The following is a 14,967-nucleotide window of genomic DNA, read 5'->3' as shown; positions in this document are numbered from 1 at the left end:
ACTGAGCAGGCATCTTTGCTGTGTTATCTACACTGACTCCCAATTCCTTGTCCTCAAATAACCCTGGAACAGAACCTGTGAGCATGTAATCACTGTGCACGCGCAGCAGCGTATCAACACTGAATGAAAAGGTTTTTGTGCCAAATACAGAAATAAACTTATTTTGCTTCCAGTTTTACAGCACACTTTTTATTTCTCACAAAAAAAAAAAGGAGCTGTAAATTCAATTTTAATAAAGGATTTGTTTGCAACAAGCACTTAAATATAGTGAAATAACTCGAATGAAAGAGCAGTGTGGTAGATGGTCTTAGCCATGTGTCCTTTTCAATAACAGACTGTTTGGAAAGTCAGAAAGGTAAAATTACACATATTCGAGCTGCACTGTAATAAGCACATGTGCGTGTCTCACAGCGGGGAAGGAAAATTGCCCAGATTCCAGCAATGCCAGAATTGTTACTGTTTTAAGATTGTTAAGGATTTGCTCGGTCCATCTGCACACATCCAAGCATGGCAGGTGTTTGGTTTTCTGCAGTCACTGTTATTAACCATATAAGAGTCTTCCAAAACCATATATTCAGAAAGAAGTAATTGCATTTCTTAAATACAAACCACACCTCACCTGAAAATGTGTATTGAAAGAAAATACACACTCTTGGGGATTTTTTTGTTGTTGTCGTTGTTTTAAATTCAACACACTGTAGCACAAAACCTACAGGAGTGGATTAGTGAGCTATGGACCCTTTGTATTTTTGCCCAGTACAGAGGTTACTCTTTATCATGAGACAGAGTAACGTAATATCCTCCAACCTGTTTTTTCATACTGCACATAGTCTTGATTTCTATCTACCTGAGATGACAGCATTTCCAAGTGAAATATAAACTAATACCTAGAGTCAGGATGGTAATAAAAAGTAAACAGTAGATCACCAAGACCTTCCAAAGTCAATCCCCTCTCTGCTAGCAGTCCAGAGTGCAACATCCAGTGAGCTCAACCTCTTCTGTACCTCTGCTTTCCCAGTAGCAAATGGAAGTATCGACTGCTTATTTACGCCAGGACATTAAAGCTTGCAGAATGGTCTCCAAATATTAGACCACGTTTTAAAATCACACTGCTGAATACAATCAGTAGCAAACACATCAAAGTTGAGAGGCGAAGAAATATACTTCTACTGATGCACAGATAGTTCTTAAAAGCTATATACTCCTTGAATGATTGCACTTTTATTCTTACCTAGGCTGGGAAAGATTGCATCTCTCAGCGTTCATTTTATAACTTTCACTGGCACACTTTGCACTCTGGCCCAAACATCTCAGTAATAGAGAAACCAACCTCCCTGACCCTACTGAAGCCCACAAAACATAAAGCCGCAAGACATGCAGCTAGCAGGGTTACAGGGAAAGGAAGCTCCACAAACAATTACATTTACCCCAAGGGTCCCACCACTCAACTGTAAGGCTGGGTCCACAGCTAGGTTAGGAGCTATCGCTCTAAGGAGACTGTGCAGGCTCAATTCCTCACACAGCTGTGATTTGCTGAGTGTATTTTACACCAAAATAACCGTGTTAGCAGTAACATGAAATAGCTACTCAGTCTAGGCTCCACAGGCAATGAAACTCCTACCTAACACATCACTGCGTGGGATTAAACCACTTTAACAACCATTTCAACTGTATTCATGGAAAGCTTAGTTGCCTTATCCTGACCCAGAGCAGAACACAAATGTTTGCACCAGCATATGGATAACACATACTCAAGCAACGAGCAGAAGCTGCTTTGAGCTAGGGCATTAGCTTCATGTATTCCTAAAACTACAATGTTGTCTACACTATTTTCAGCAGTTCACAAGACTTAAAGATATCAACCCCTTCTACCACAACGAAAAACATACCTTAGCAAGGCATTCATGCAGGTCTCGCAGAATCTGTGTCCACATTCAGTCTGTTTAGGATTGCATAAGATGAGGTGACATTTTTCACATTTATACTTATCTTCCACAGCATTTACAAATTTCTCTTTGTAGCCACCTTGCTCTGGAACATAAATCGATGCTGAAGGACTGCGATCAGGATTGGCTCTTTGTTGTACCATTTCTACAGATAAAGGGGGTTCTGTCTTCTTACTGGTGTCCATGCTCTAAGATAGTTTCTGTGAAGCAAAAATGAGAAAACTTCTGAGAACTGAAGACCTCTTTTTCCATTTAAAGAAAACAAATACAGCGTCTCCGAGAGACTATGTAAAAATGGAAAGCATTAAGAACAGATGTGTGTCCACACATCATGTGAACATAATACATACATAACCACCTAAGTACATTAAGCATAGAAAATCTGTAAAATAGTCTACATTTTTCAAAGGCTCTAGAAGGTCAAGAATTAAAACCTATTCCTTAAAGCAAAGTGTTAGTTAGTTATGGGCATCACTCTAGGAACAAATAAGAATGGAGTGCATATTCCTCCATCTCTCTCTCTCTCTGGAAAATGTCCTCAACATTGAAGTTATACCATTAGAGGAACCAGTGAGGGGTGTAGTGGAGAAGGTGCACTGGTACGGTAACACACACATTACTGTAAAAAACACACACCCATCAGTGTCCTCTACAGGGTATCTGGAATCTACACAGCTCCACTACCAACTTCGTCTGTCTATCCCAGGCAGTAGCAAACTAAGACACGCCGCTTTAGGTTTGTTGTAGAACAAAACAACAGGTTTTTACTCATTAAACACTTTCCAATCTTTTCATCACACATCCCCACATGACCAGTGACGCAAGTCTAACTGACAGAGGAGAAAGGCCTACATAACATGGCCACTTGATTAGCACACCAGGACTAAGCACAACTGACAGGCAGCTGAGAAAATAATTAATACAGTTGAAGACTGAATTATAGTACCTATTACCTTGGACTGAGTTTCTTCTAGGTCAGCATGCAAAGCATTAGCAGAGCAACAGAGGAAAAATACCTCAGGTTAAACCTGATTTCAATAATTCCCTTGCTTATCTTATAGCCAAACAAGCGTAAGTGGTCTTAAAAAAACCTTTGCACATGAAGGAGAAAGCACAGTTGGAGGATAAAACACCTATTTACATATGAGAAATGTCTGGCTCTTGAGAAGAGAAAGGCATACTTCAGTTCTCCCTCCATATTAACTGACACTTGAAATATAAACCTATTCCGCTGCTCCACGGTTGCCTCAACCACTACAGTTATAATTCAGCTTTAAGCAGAATGAAGAAATGAGACCCGGTTCATTTTTCAATTTTAGAAGTACGTCCATCAATACCACAAAGAGCGTCAAATGCTTCACATCCCAAATACACAAACTTTGTACACCATTTTTGTGATGTCTTATCTTCCTTCACTAAGCCCAAAACAAGTACTTGTAATTAAATGTATTTTCTTGTAGATCATTTCTGCTTTACATCTATACTTTTGGTATAGAACTCTCCACGGAGATTAAACAGACAAGGAAATTTCTTTAATTTCTGATGCCAACTGTTATTTCTAAGAACAAAAGACAAAAATCATTGCAACTCATTGCTGCTACTATTTCACATCTTTACATCAGCTGAGCAAGGGTAGAGGTGTTGAATGATGAATCCACACTTCAATGCCCACTTTCCCTAGAGGAAAGACTCCCTGCATCTTCATCAAACATCAAACCATCCTCATAACTCAGTACATAGATATGATGACTGGGTCTTATTCAAAACCACCAAAAAAACAAAGAACAAAAAACCCCAAGTAAACCAGTTTCTACAGTACCTGAAAGGGAAATATTAAGTCTGGTCCATAATCTGCATTAATGTCTGCCTTCTCCTTGTCTATTCTTCAAAGACTGCAGAGACTTGGCAGAAAATGCAGAGACTGTAACCAGCACACAAGAACTGAGACGTGATGTTGAGAACAAGAGTGTGAGACACGGAGGTTACAAGAAGTTCCACGCATGAGAAAGGACCACAGTTGATGAAAGCAGGTCTAGCTTTCGCAATTGCCCAAGACATGACTGCCACTGCTGAACATCTGTGGCTGGACAGAGAGGAACCCAGTCATGAGCTTAGGACTTGGCATTTTGCTGCAGTTGTAAAAGAAAAGGAGATTAGCAAGAGAGGGGAAAAAAGTGCAACTCCATAAGCATCTGGACTGGTGAAACTCAATTATCTATGGATTTGCTTCTTGTGAGTGACTGTGGGGAAAGCTTCATTTGGAGCCTGTAGTTTAGAAATCTGTAAATGTTTTCAGTTCTCTGATTTATAATTTGTAGATAGGTATTAATGCCTCTTTTCCCTTTGCAACTGTATGGTTTTTTTATCATATTCCAGACCTCTAGCGTTCTGTCAACTCTTGAAGTCAAAAGCCAACTTCAAGCATGCTGACTGGTAAGAACACCACAGAGAATGTGATTTTCCTTAAAATGCCAGAATAAAACAAGGCATGGCCTGACTGTGACCCTCAAAAGAAATTCAGAAAAAGAGGAACTAAAAGAGGTGCTGACAGGAGAAGTGGCAAGTCAAGAGAGAACAAAATTCCTGAACTTCTAAGTCATGCAACACAACTACTGAATGTCTGTTTCCCTGTTCAGTTTCTTCCAAATCGAAAGAAGCTAAAGATGATTGGAGACATGAGGTCTTCCAATAGGATGATTTCTTCAGGGAAACTGAATAATTAGTCACAAGGAGGCAGGCGAGAGGAGACAGGAAAGGTAAGAAAGAGAATATTCAAGATTTAACTGAGAAAGAGGACTGAATACCAAACGAGCAGCAGGTGAGAGTTTCATAGAGATATGAAAGTACTCAGGGACTGGGCCATCAGCTGGCAAGAGAGATTTCACACCAAAATAAACTGCACAGGGCTCCACAGGACTCCACTTTGGGAATTGATGGATTGGGTATCTTGTCACAGAAAACAACCAGAAAGCACACTGATAAATAAAATTTACTATGCAGTATGCCTAACAGTCAGATTTGTGTGCCTCAGCCTTTATATTTCTGTTTTATGAACAAGTACATCAGACCAGAAAAGCTAAACAAGCCCAGCAGCAGAACAGCCAGCTTGGTGAGGAATTCTCTTCCACAATACTCTGAACAGCGAGAATTTTCTTACGCAGCAAAACCAGGAAGCCATTCATGAAGTACTGCAATAAAACACGACTGAAATCTGAACTTAAAAGAACACCAAAACCTCTTTTCTTCCAACAGAAGAGCTGTATTTAACAAGGGGGTGGGGAGACGTGATGTCTATCAAACTGCACACACAAATCAAACCACAGAGCTATGCCCTCACACATGAGTTACATGCTCTGCACCTGGGTATGTCATCAGTGGTGAACCCAAGTGCAGATACTACAAACACTTCAGCTGCCACCTTTTTGCAAACAGCTTTCCGTTATGGTTTACATACCACTACAGGGTGTCATCTGCAATGTCATCTTTTCCTTTCCAGGAATCTTTAACAGCAGGACTCAGATTATACCCCCATAATCAGGTTTCAAACTGCCAACAAGAAGCAATTTTCCAGTCACACCTCAGTAAGACACTGTGCACTTACAGCAGTGAAGACAACATGCCTCCAGAGAGCCAGGAGGGGAGCCTGGCTAGAACATTCAAGATAGGCCAGTTCTGGTGGGGGCCTCCAACTCCTAAAGGCATGGCAAGCTGCCACCAAGTCAAAGACTCTGGTTCTTGTTCACGACGCTAAAATCTTAACTCCTAATTCACCACTAGCTATTTCTGAAGCTCCAGTTTCTTATCCCTGGGAAAAAGCATCACAAGAATACGACTTACAGATGTCTTTTAAAACTGTTAAATCTTGGACAATCACCTTTCAGGACAGATAAGCACATAAAAAGCGGCTCAGTCACCAAGGTCGGTCCTGTCCACTGTTGATTACATTCTTTCAGCCACCTCTCCTGGAGCCAGCATATGGCTTTATTCATGCTTCTGCAGAGTAACAGGAGCAGAGATTGACCTGGTCCTCGGATGGGTGACACTGCTTGCTCCTGGGTGTCACATCTCACCGAGCTCCATTTTTGTCACTGCTCTTGTTCAACGCAAGCGGTTCTCAAGTGCCTGAGGCTGGACCTCAGTTAATATTTCAGGCTGTGTAAACTGCAGTAAAGGTTAGAACACTTTGTTGTTAGTTAACTGATACTAACACCAGCACAGGGGGTTAGAAACTGGAAGCAAAAGTGCTTTTACCGACAAAGGGGTTCCAAGAATTAGAAAGCCTGGGAGTTCCCATGCAAAAAACATTGTGCTCTTTCCTTGTTCGATCACGGATGCTGTTCTCACCACAGAGAGGGCAAACATCCTAGAAAACTGCACTAGTGTTCTGTATCACATCACATATACTTTTTTAATTTGCTCTTCGGGAATAAGACAGATTTGCAACATAGAAATACAATAAAGCACCTATAAAACCTCAAAATGAATTTGCATTTAAAAAAACCAAACAAACAAAAAAACCAGGAATAACCCCTTGAACTCTTAGGCAATCTAAAACACCCCCCAAAATTGATTGCAAAAGGGACCACAAGATTTAGCACCTCACAAGCTCTGCATGAAGACAATTTCAATGTATTGATAATACAAAGCAAATCAGCTCTTGCCGAAGTTTTACAATTTAAAAAGGGAAAGAAGTTATTTGAAATAAGTCTTTCTGTTACACTATCAGCGAAGAGGGTAACAGAAGACGCAATCTGATTCGGTTATTACTTAGGACAGAAAAGCTTTTCAATCAAATTACAATTTGCACTGAGAACAGAAGTTGCTCAAACAGAACATCAGTGCATGCAAAATATCTAAATTAAGCTCTGAAAAAGAAACCCGAGTTATACAGGGAGCTAAAGATCAGAGCAGAAAAGTGACCGGTGAGATAATTCAATCTTCCCTCTTCAAAAAACAGCTTGTATATTTTTATCTAAAAAGTGTAAAACCACACAAACTTCACCGCCTCATCCAAACTAGGTCATTTCTTTGGTAGCATGGGGTATGTCTTTTCAGTGTAGCTTTTAATGAGATACGGCTTGCGATTGTCCTGTCTCTCCTCCTACTCTCTCAAAAACACTTGGGCCCCAACTGGACTGATTGGTTTCATGAAAACGAGCTGCTATATGGGGAAATGAAAGAGAAACGTAACGCAGTGTCCCTGTGAGCAAGAGGCTGTAAAAGTGCAACCTCAATCATTACCACTTTCGTGTGGTTATCAGTTGGCCAGTCTACACCTAACTACACCCAAACTGGCCAAGACCACCTACTCCCTCTCGTGCAGGCAAACTTCGTCTTAGTCTTCTCCAATATTATAACGGCAGGGGGTGGTTGGAAGTCTTTTTTTAAATATATCTCTTTTTTTTTATTGAGGAAGGGGTAGTAGGGGTTAAAAAAGGGATGTAGAACATAGATTGATAGGAAACTGACTTGATCAGTTTCACTCTTCACACACTTTCCTTCTGTTCTTTACAGAATAGCCTCAGAGAGCCAGATAATCGGTGTGGTATTTCCAGCTCTTCAGTCTTCACAGCCCATGTGCCTTCCATCACCAAGAATTATTGCTTCAAGTTATCACACAGAAATCTTTATCTTAAAATTAAATTATTAAAACAATCTGAACTTCTCCTTTGCCTTATATTTCAGCATTTTACAGCTTCTAATAAATTCCTAGCACATACTTACTGAAAAGAATGTAGATCTTTCTTTCCCCATCTTTTCGACAAGTCTGCTGACTTGGTTCTGCTTCTACTTGTGTGCGCGGTTATAACACGCAACATACGCCGCCATACCTTGATGACTGCTTAAAACAATAATGCAAGCTGAAAGCAGTAGATTGGTGACAACGTATTACCAATTTACTCAGTGCACGCATGTCAAAAAAAATTAAAGATGAGCAGGGAGGCTGCCATGGGAATCTCGACTCTATAGAGCTCTTAAGCATGAAGGTGTCTCACTGCAGAGGCCCGTTCCCTGGTAAAAGCCCCACCGCTGAGTCTGCACAGGGGCACAGAAGAACAACTGATAAACCAAATGTAAATATAGTTTGAGTCACTCCACAAAAATACCCCGGCAAGTGCCAGGAGTGGCAGTTTTGAAAGCAGAGGAACCATGCATCGACTTTGCCTCGTGTGAGGCCAGAAGTCTTGGCACTTTCACTCCTCCTCTTTGTACAGGAGAACTACGGAATTTTTATTTTTTCCTCCATGCACCTGTTAGAAGCACTATTCACTGTTTCTATACAGCATATACAGGATCAACCAATGAGACCATTCCTTATCTTCTTTTATGCAAAACATTCAAATACTAAGTCTAATTCCTCTATAAAAATAAAACCAACATTGATATTTAAAAATTATTTTTCCTTCTGTTAAGATAGATTGGTTATTTTAACTACTTTAAACTTTGCCCTATAGTTCACTAAGCATCTGCCTTCCTTGCATAAACTAAGGCAAACCAACTGTGAAAAAGACAGAAACAGAACAGAAAAGATGAGGATCAATAGGAAATACCAGCAATTCATTACTTGGATATAAGCAAGTGGAACAGAAGCATTTGCAGACACAGAAGACTCTCTGCACAAGCAGCTTCTGCCACTTGCAGGCTCTTCACAGTCACTTCTTAGTGCAGCATCCCAGAGATGCCGAGGTTGGATGAGACCTCTGGAGGTTATCTAGCCTGACCTCCAGTGCAGAGCAAGGACAACTTCAAAGCTAGATTGGATTGTCCAAGGCTGAGTTTTCACAAACTGCAAGGATGAAGACACAGCAGCCTCCCCAGGCAACACGTCCTACTCCTCTGCAAAGAGTTTTTATTATAGTAATAACAGTGTGATATTCTTATGTAGGAAAAAGGCCTGTTCCAATACATGTTCTCAGGCAATTAAACCAGATTTCATCATAACCTTTAAGGTGTCTATTCTGTAAAAACTGTTGAACAAGTAGCAAAACTATTTTTGTCTTGGATGGTACAGGCTACTCCTTTTCCTATCTAAACTGGAAAATGAGAAGTATAACCAAAAATGTTACCTTCATATTTTTGCTAAAGAACAACCAGGCCTGTCACTTGAAATGCAAACATTTGTTTATTTCTCATCTCTAGTTTGCATGATGACCAAATAGCAGAAAATGAATGGTAAGCTTAGTTTTACACTGTTGCATTCTTTAATTTTTTATTATTTTCTTTGGCTCTATTTCTTTCAACAATGAGTCTACACATTCATGTGAAGTGCCTTACAGGATTAAGCAAACCAGCATCCCAATAAAGGGAACCCAATTTAGCAAGCCTGCTAGTCTATGCTTTCATGAAAAGAGTTCTAATATGTACCCCCTCCTGAATGTAACAGATTTATGGAATCTAAACAGAAAAGAACGCATTGGGTAGATGTGCAAAGTAATTACACCAGTATTAAGAGATGAGAATGGGAATATTTCCAAATAATAATGTAGTATTAATTTCTTTTGGAGTATCCAAAAGCTCAGGGACGGATGCTTTTAATAACTACCTAATAATATGATGAATAGAATTAGCTTTCAGTCTAACATATACTGCACTGATTAGAAGAAAAACATTAAAAGGGATTCAATTTTAACCATTAAAAAAAGACAACAGAAAAGTAATTCATTGCCGTTTAGGAAAGCTGATTTTTACGAGACACTGTGTTCATCTATTACTTTTTTTGAAAGTTAACAGTATTCTTTTAAATCATGACATACAGGCTGGCAGAACGGCTTTGAGATTCAGCCTGAGGCAACAGTAAAAACAGTGTTTGTATTTTGACTTCCACTTGCTATCTACAGCTCTCAGTAATTACTTCATAATCTCAGTGGGCTACCAAAACACAGTAAAAAAGTCATTTGAAGTGCAAGAAATCAAAAGCCTCTTTTAGGAATCAAAAGACCTCTTAAGCTTTGAAAGCCTGGGTCAGAAGACAACAGATAAGGGACGTGCTGTCCAAGCTCGCCCTGGGTACTTTCTTCTGCAGTTTGAACTCCAATTTGGTTCTTGTCTATGGGTGCAGGAGAGGAGAGAAAAAGTATACAAGTTTATTGTATTTCACCTATGAAATTAACCCCCGGTTGAGGTCCATATTTTCTATATGAAGTTTTTAGTAGAAGCATTTAAGAACAGGAAAGATCAAAAGATGATCAGATGATCACAGGACAAAGAAGTACTTTAATCTCTTCCTCTGCTGTTCGGGGGAAGTCCATGACTGAGACACATACGCGAGTCCCATCTGGAGGAAGTGGATCGACACTGTATTTTTTGTCATTTCTGGCTCTGTTTACAAAGGAAAAGTTCTGTCTACCACAGACGAAAAATATTCAGACCAAGTATTCTGGGAAATGCCACAATAATCATAAAACTTCAACTTAAAGGTAGTTTCCTTATATAATATTGTTTTATTTGTGCTTTGAAGAGAAAACTAGCAAAACCAGTTCATATTTGCATTCTGAATAGGCTGTTTTTATGGAAAGCTATTTCTATCAGTCCAGATTTCCTTCACTTTCCGTTTTGCAGCAAGCTTAACATTCCCTTTACTCCTGTTGCACAGCACCAAAGTCATAGGTTCACAGGTTACAAGTGGTAATGTCAAATCATATACACCCAAAAGAGAAGTCTCCCACTTACGCCTGCTACAATCAGGAGACAAATGTGAACAACCTATGACAAATCCTAACGAGGATCAATGAGGGTGAGGCAAAAGTGAGGCAGATGACACGTCTGAATCATTTTGGCCAAAGCCTACAGTCCTAGAAAAAGATGTCTCATCCCTCAGTGACCTAAAAAAGTCCCCTTTTCTCCCAAGGTGTGCCTTCAAGAAAACCCTGCTTCACGATTTACCAACAACAACTTAAATTACATCAAGTTAAGACACCAAAGCCTCCTTCATCTCTGAAATCACCAAGCAGGAATCAAAAAAATCTTGCTGCCTTTTAAAGCTACTGTCAGTCTTTTTTTTCTTTTTCTTTTTTAAACCAAGACCTATCGACGGATGCTATTCTTTTATTCTTTTCCACTCTGTTAATCAAAGAGATCCTCAGTTTCAAATCTAATGAAATTTCAAAGGTCTAGCGGAATAGCAACAGATATTCTTCAAATCACAGTCTCTCCATCTCCTCTGCTGACTGGCAAGTACATGAAGAATACTTTCTGCATTGCCAATTTCTGGCAGAGTGCATCTGTGCTGACTCTTAATGAATCCAGCCTTGAAACCTAAGCAGAGGTACTACCTGTTTTAAAATTCTTTACCTCATCTTCTGCAATTATTAAAAGAAAGTATCTTAAGGCAAAGGTGTCAGAGACCATCAAATAAAAAAAACCCCAAAGCACTTCAAGAGGTTTATTATAAATAATCACAGGAAAACTGCCTTCTCAAGAATCCCAAAAATATTAAGTTAATCTAATTTTAAAAAGCAGCTCAACTTTAACAAGAGAATCCTCCCTGGAAATTCTGAACACAGCAGAGTATAGAGGAAGCTGTAGGATGCAACTTGAAGTGTGGCTCTGCACTTTTTGAATTCAACGTTGAAATGAAGAACTGTGGAAGTAGAAACAGCCATCCCAGAAAACTTGAGATTGCAACATCTCACTTCCACAAGAAACTCTTTCCACTCTAACCAAATAAAGTTTTCTAAGCCTACATCCCAAGTTCAAAAAAATCATCTATCTTGTCTCCTATGGAAACCAACTCACCCACATAAAACATCCCTGCTCTTCCATTTCATCCAGTCAACCATGGCATATTATAAACACAGGTAAGGAAGAGTTACTTTTTCATGCTGCCCTAAATACTAATCAAATTCTAGAGACTGACAACAGCAAGCAACATCATCAGAATATTGTATTTAACATTAAACTGCCAGGAAGACATGCAGTCACCCACAGATCTCAACCTCTCACTAATCTTAAGTCAATTTTTCCACCATTCTAGACAACATCTTCAACTTTGTCTAAAATCATTGATTTTTTTCAGGAAGAAAAATGAGAAAAGGGCATAAGGGCAACTCTCTCATCATTTTCTTGGATTTTATGATTTATCAGAACATGAGGGAAGACAAAAACATTGTCCACTTGTTTAATGAGGTGATGGGGCAGTTTAACTTCAGTGATTTCAGTGGTCATACTGTATTCTTCACTGTTTATAATGCATTTTCTATGACCAACATCTTGAAGTTTGGAAGGAGTGGAGGGAGGAGAGAGGCTGTTATTAAGACTTTTCTATTAGAGGAAAAAACTAAATGGAAGCACATTTAGAAATGGAATCTGGAAGAAAGAAAAAAAAGCAGAAAAAATATCAAAAAAACCAAACCACCAAAACACTTGTGCTAGTATTTCTAGTTACACTAAAGTGCATTCCAGTTTCTACACCTCTAGTGAACATATATTACTGAAGTTGAGTTTTCAGGAGGAAAAAACAAGCTTAGGAAATTGTCATAGAGTCTTAACAGCAGCCTTTCAAAGAAACGTCTGGTAGAATCGTACAGTACTGGTGCTGCTTAAGAGACAGGTTAAAAACTGGTGCTTTCCACACTGTGCACAAGGCCTTGGAAAGATTTCCATCTTCAGATGGGGAATATGAAGTTGCCAGTTTTAGTTGAAAATTCTTTTTGTATGCTTAAAGCCAGAGGGCTCCTCTAGTTAATATTAATGAAATCGTGTTCACCTCTACCAAATAAATACTGAGTAGAGCAATTTTGTTTAATGTATTAATGGCAATTCGACATTTAAACGTGCATTTTTATTTTTGAAAATTCAAACCTGAACGCCTCCAGGTGTTGCACTAAAAACTAAAATGAGAATACTTGGAGATTCCTTGGAGAATTAATGCTGATAAAGACTATCTGCTTGCATTAAAGATCCATGTAGGCACAGTCTAGATATGCAGAATGCAAAGAGTAACTTCCAATTAGAGCAAATGGCAGATTTAAAAGTATGTAGAGGACACTCACTGTTAGAGCAAGGGGCTTAAGTCCTAAGATTAGAGTATAAAGGATGCTGTAACCACTAATGACTATTCAAAGGATGGTGCTGATTCCCCGCTTTCTGCAAAAAACTTGTTAGGCAACAAAGCTTCCAATATTACAGCAGTGGGCTGGATTTATTTTTTTCCACCAATTGTACTGAATGCCTACGTGACTTTACCACTTTGTAAGCATAATATTGCTTACCTTTTCTAGCATCCCTGGCCTGAAGTGTTTTACATCAGTAGGAAGTATTATTTTTAGACTCTTCTAGTGAGATTTGTCACCAGTCTAAATCCTCCCAGAAGTCTGGATGAAAAGAAATGACCTGCCCGTCCTTCTTAGTCTCATAAGAGATTTTTCATTTCGTAATACTTTCCAACTAAAGTGCAGCCCAGCGTTTTATGATCTATATGAAGCCATTTCGTGATCTGAAAACACTAGGTATAATTTTACAGACAAACAGCTAGAGAGGTCAAGGTGCTCTCAATCCCTCAATATAAGGAGAACTACTAACTTAACATCATAAATGCACTGTGAAATGCTCTTTTCTTCCAACTGCTTCACATTGTCCTGGAAGCTCTTATACCACTGCGTTTAGAAGATTCCCAAAAAAAGCATCAAATTGAATCCAATTAAGAATATATATAAATGCACTTCCTGCAATATAGCATACAGTCCCAAAATATATCAAAAATGCAGTAACAGATGTCCATGAAGCCAAACACAATCCAATTCCTGGTATTCTTGTCCATCATTAAAGAGCCTCTACAACACACTAGTGATGAGCTCATGGCCCACAGCACAGACAGATATCCTGTCATCATTTCACTCAAGCCTAGGAGTATTTGCCTTCAATAGACACAGTTAAAAGTTTTCTAATACAACAGTTGGAGGAAAAAGAAAAAAAAAAAAAAGAAAGAAAAAAGGTAGCTCCAAAGCATCTGTTAAGCATGAGTCCTGTTTCTCCCATACCTCTGCTAACCCTAGAATCAATTATTTTGAGGCCAAGAGCAGAAAATTCCTAGTCACATCTCAGATCAGTGAGTTCTGTAGGTTAATCATACAGTGTCAAAAACTGGTTTCTCCTTCTTTTTTTGTTTTTTAATCTTCCACTTTTCAAGACAGTTATTCAGGGGGGGGAAAAAAAAGAATTATTAAACTAGATATACATAAACTCATACTGTATTTTTTCTTTATAAAGTTTTTATAATTTATTCTCCTGGGTATTGGCTGCACCAGAGTTTTACTAATCACAGCTATCACCAGCACAGCTGTCAGCAAGTAAGTATAAGTGAAGGTTATCCCATTTTGAAACAAGGATACATTTCCTTATCAATCCAAACAGCTTCTGTGTCTCACTGAAGTAAGGGATTTCATTAGCATGCTTAGAGAGGATAGAGGGACAACAACAGCTGTAATTAAGGCAAATCCACAGTATCTTAAATTCAGCTGAATGAGAACAATCCCAATTTTCTCTCTCTTCCCACATGAAAATTTTAAATCTTTAATGATATGTCATCACCCAATTTTTTAAAAATCATCTCCAGATACATTATTTTAAAAAAAGTAGCCTAAGCTGAATAAAATATACAAGTAAGGGCTTATCTCTATTAATACAAACTTTTTGTATTCATATACTATCCTTTATATAGCCCCCCTTTTCCCTCTCATCTGCTCAGTTTTGACCAGCACTTTAAATCAAGCCTTCCACTGCCACATTCCAGTTTTACCTTGAGGCACAACATAAAAATCAACACCACAGATTTTTGCAATATATGTTCCTGGCATCTACCTTTCATCATAGCAGCACTGCAATGGAAACCAAGCATTGCACATGGAATTTCACACCAAAGTCATCAAAATAAATGCCCACCCTCACAAAAATTTGTATTATATTTTTGACACTAGGAGAAAACGTTACGTGTACAACTAGGTGCAGAATTAAAACCAAACATTTCAAGTGAAGTTCGAGATTGCAGGTAAGAAGAGAAATATTCCACGTGAGTCATAACTAC

At 38.9% G+C, this 14,967-nt stretch overlaps 1 protein-coding gene across 5 annotated transcripts in view; it reads right to left on the bottom strand.

Moving 5' to 3' along the window:
* The window catches only part of TRAF3 (TNF receptor associated factor 3), a 70,995-nt gene that overhangs the window by 33,249 nt on the left and 22,779 nt on the right, over window positions 1-14,967 (bottom strand). For all 5 annotated transcript variants that reach the window (XM_014957566.1, XM_014957567.1, XM_014957565.1 and 2 more), the window contains one exon: window positions 1,890-2,146. In XM_014957566.1, the coding sequence (XP_014813052.1) occupies window positions 1,890-2,131 (242 nt within the window). In that variant the 5' untranslated portion in view covers window positions 2,132-2,146. The remainder of the gene's footprint in view (window positions 1-1,889; window positions 2,147-14,967) is intronic.

Source organism: Calidris pugnax, unplaced genomic scaffold, assembly GCF_001431845.1.
Source record: "Calidris pugnax isolate Ruff unplaced genomic scaffold, ASM143184v1 scaffold211, whole genome shotgun sequence".
Lineage (NCBI taxonomy): Eukaryota > Metazoa > Chordata > Aves > Charadriiformes > Scolopacidae > Calidris > Calidris pugnax.
This window is presented reverse-complemented; position numbering and strand designations above follow the sequence as displayed.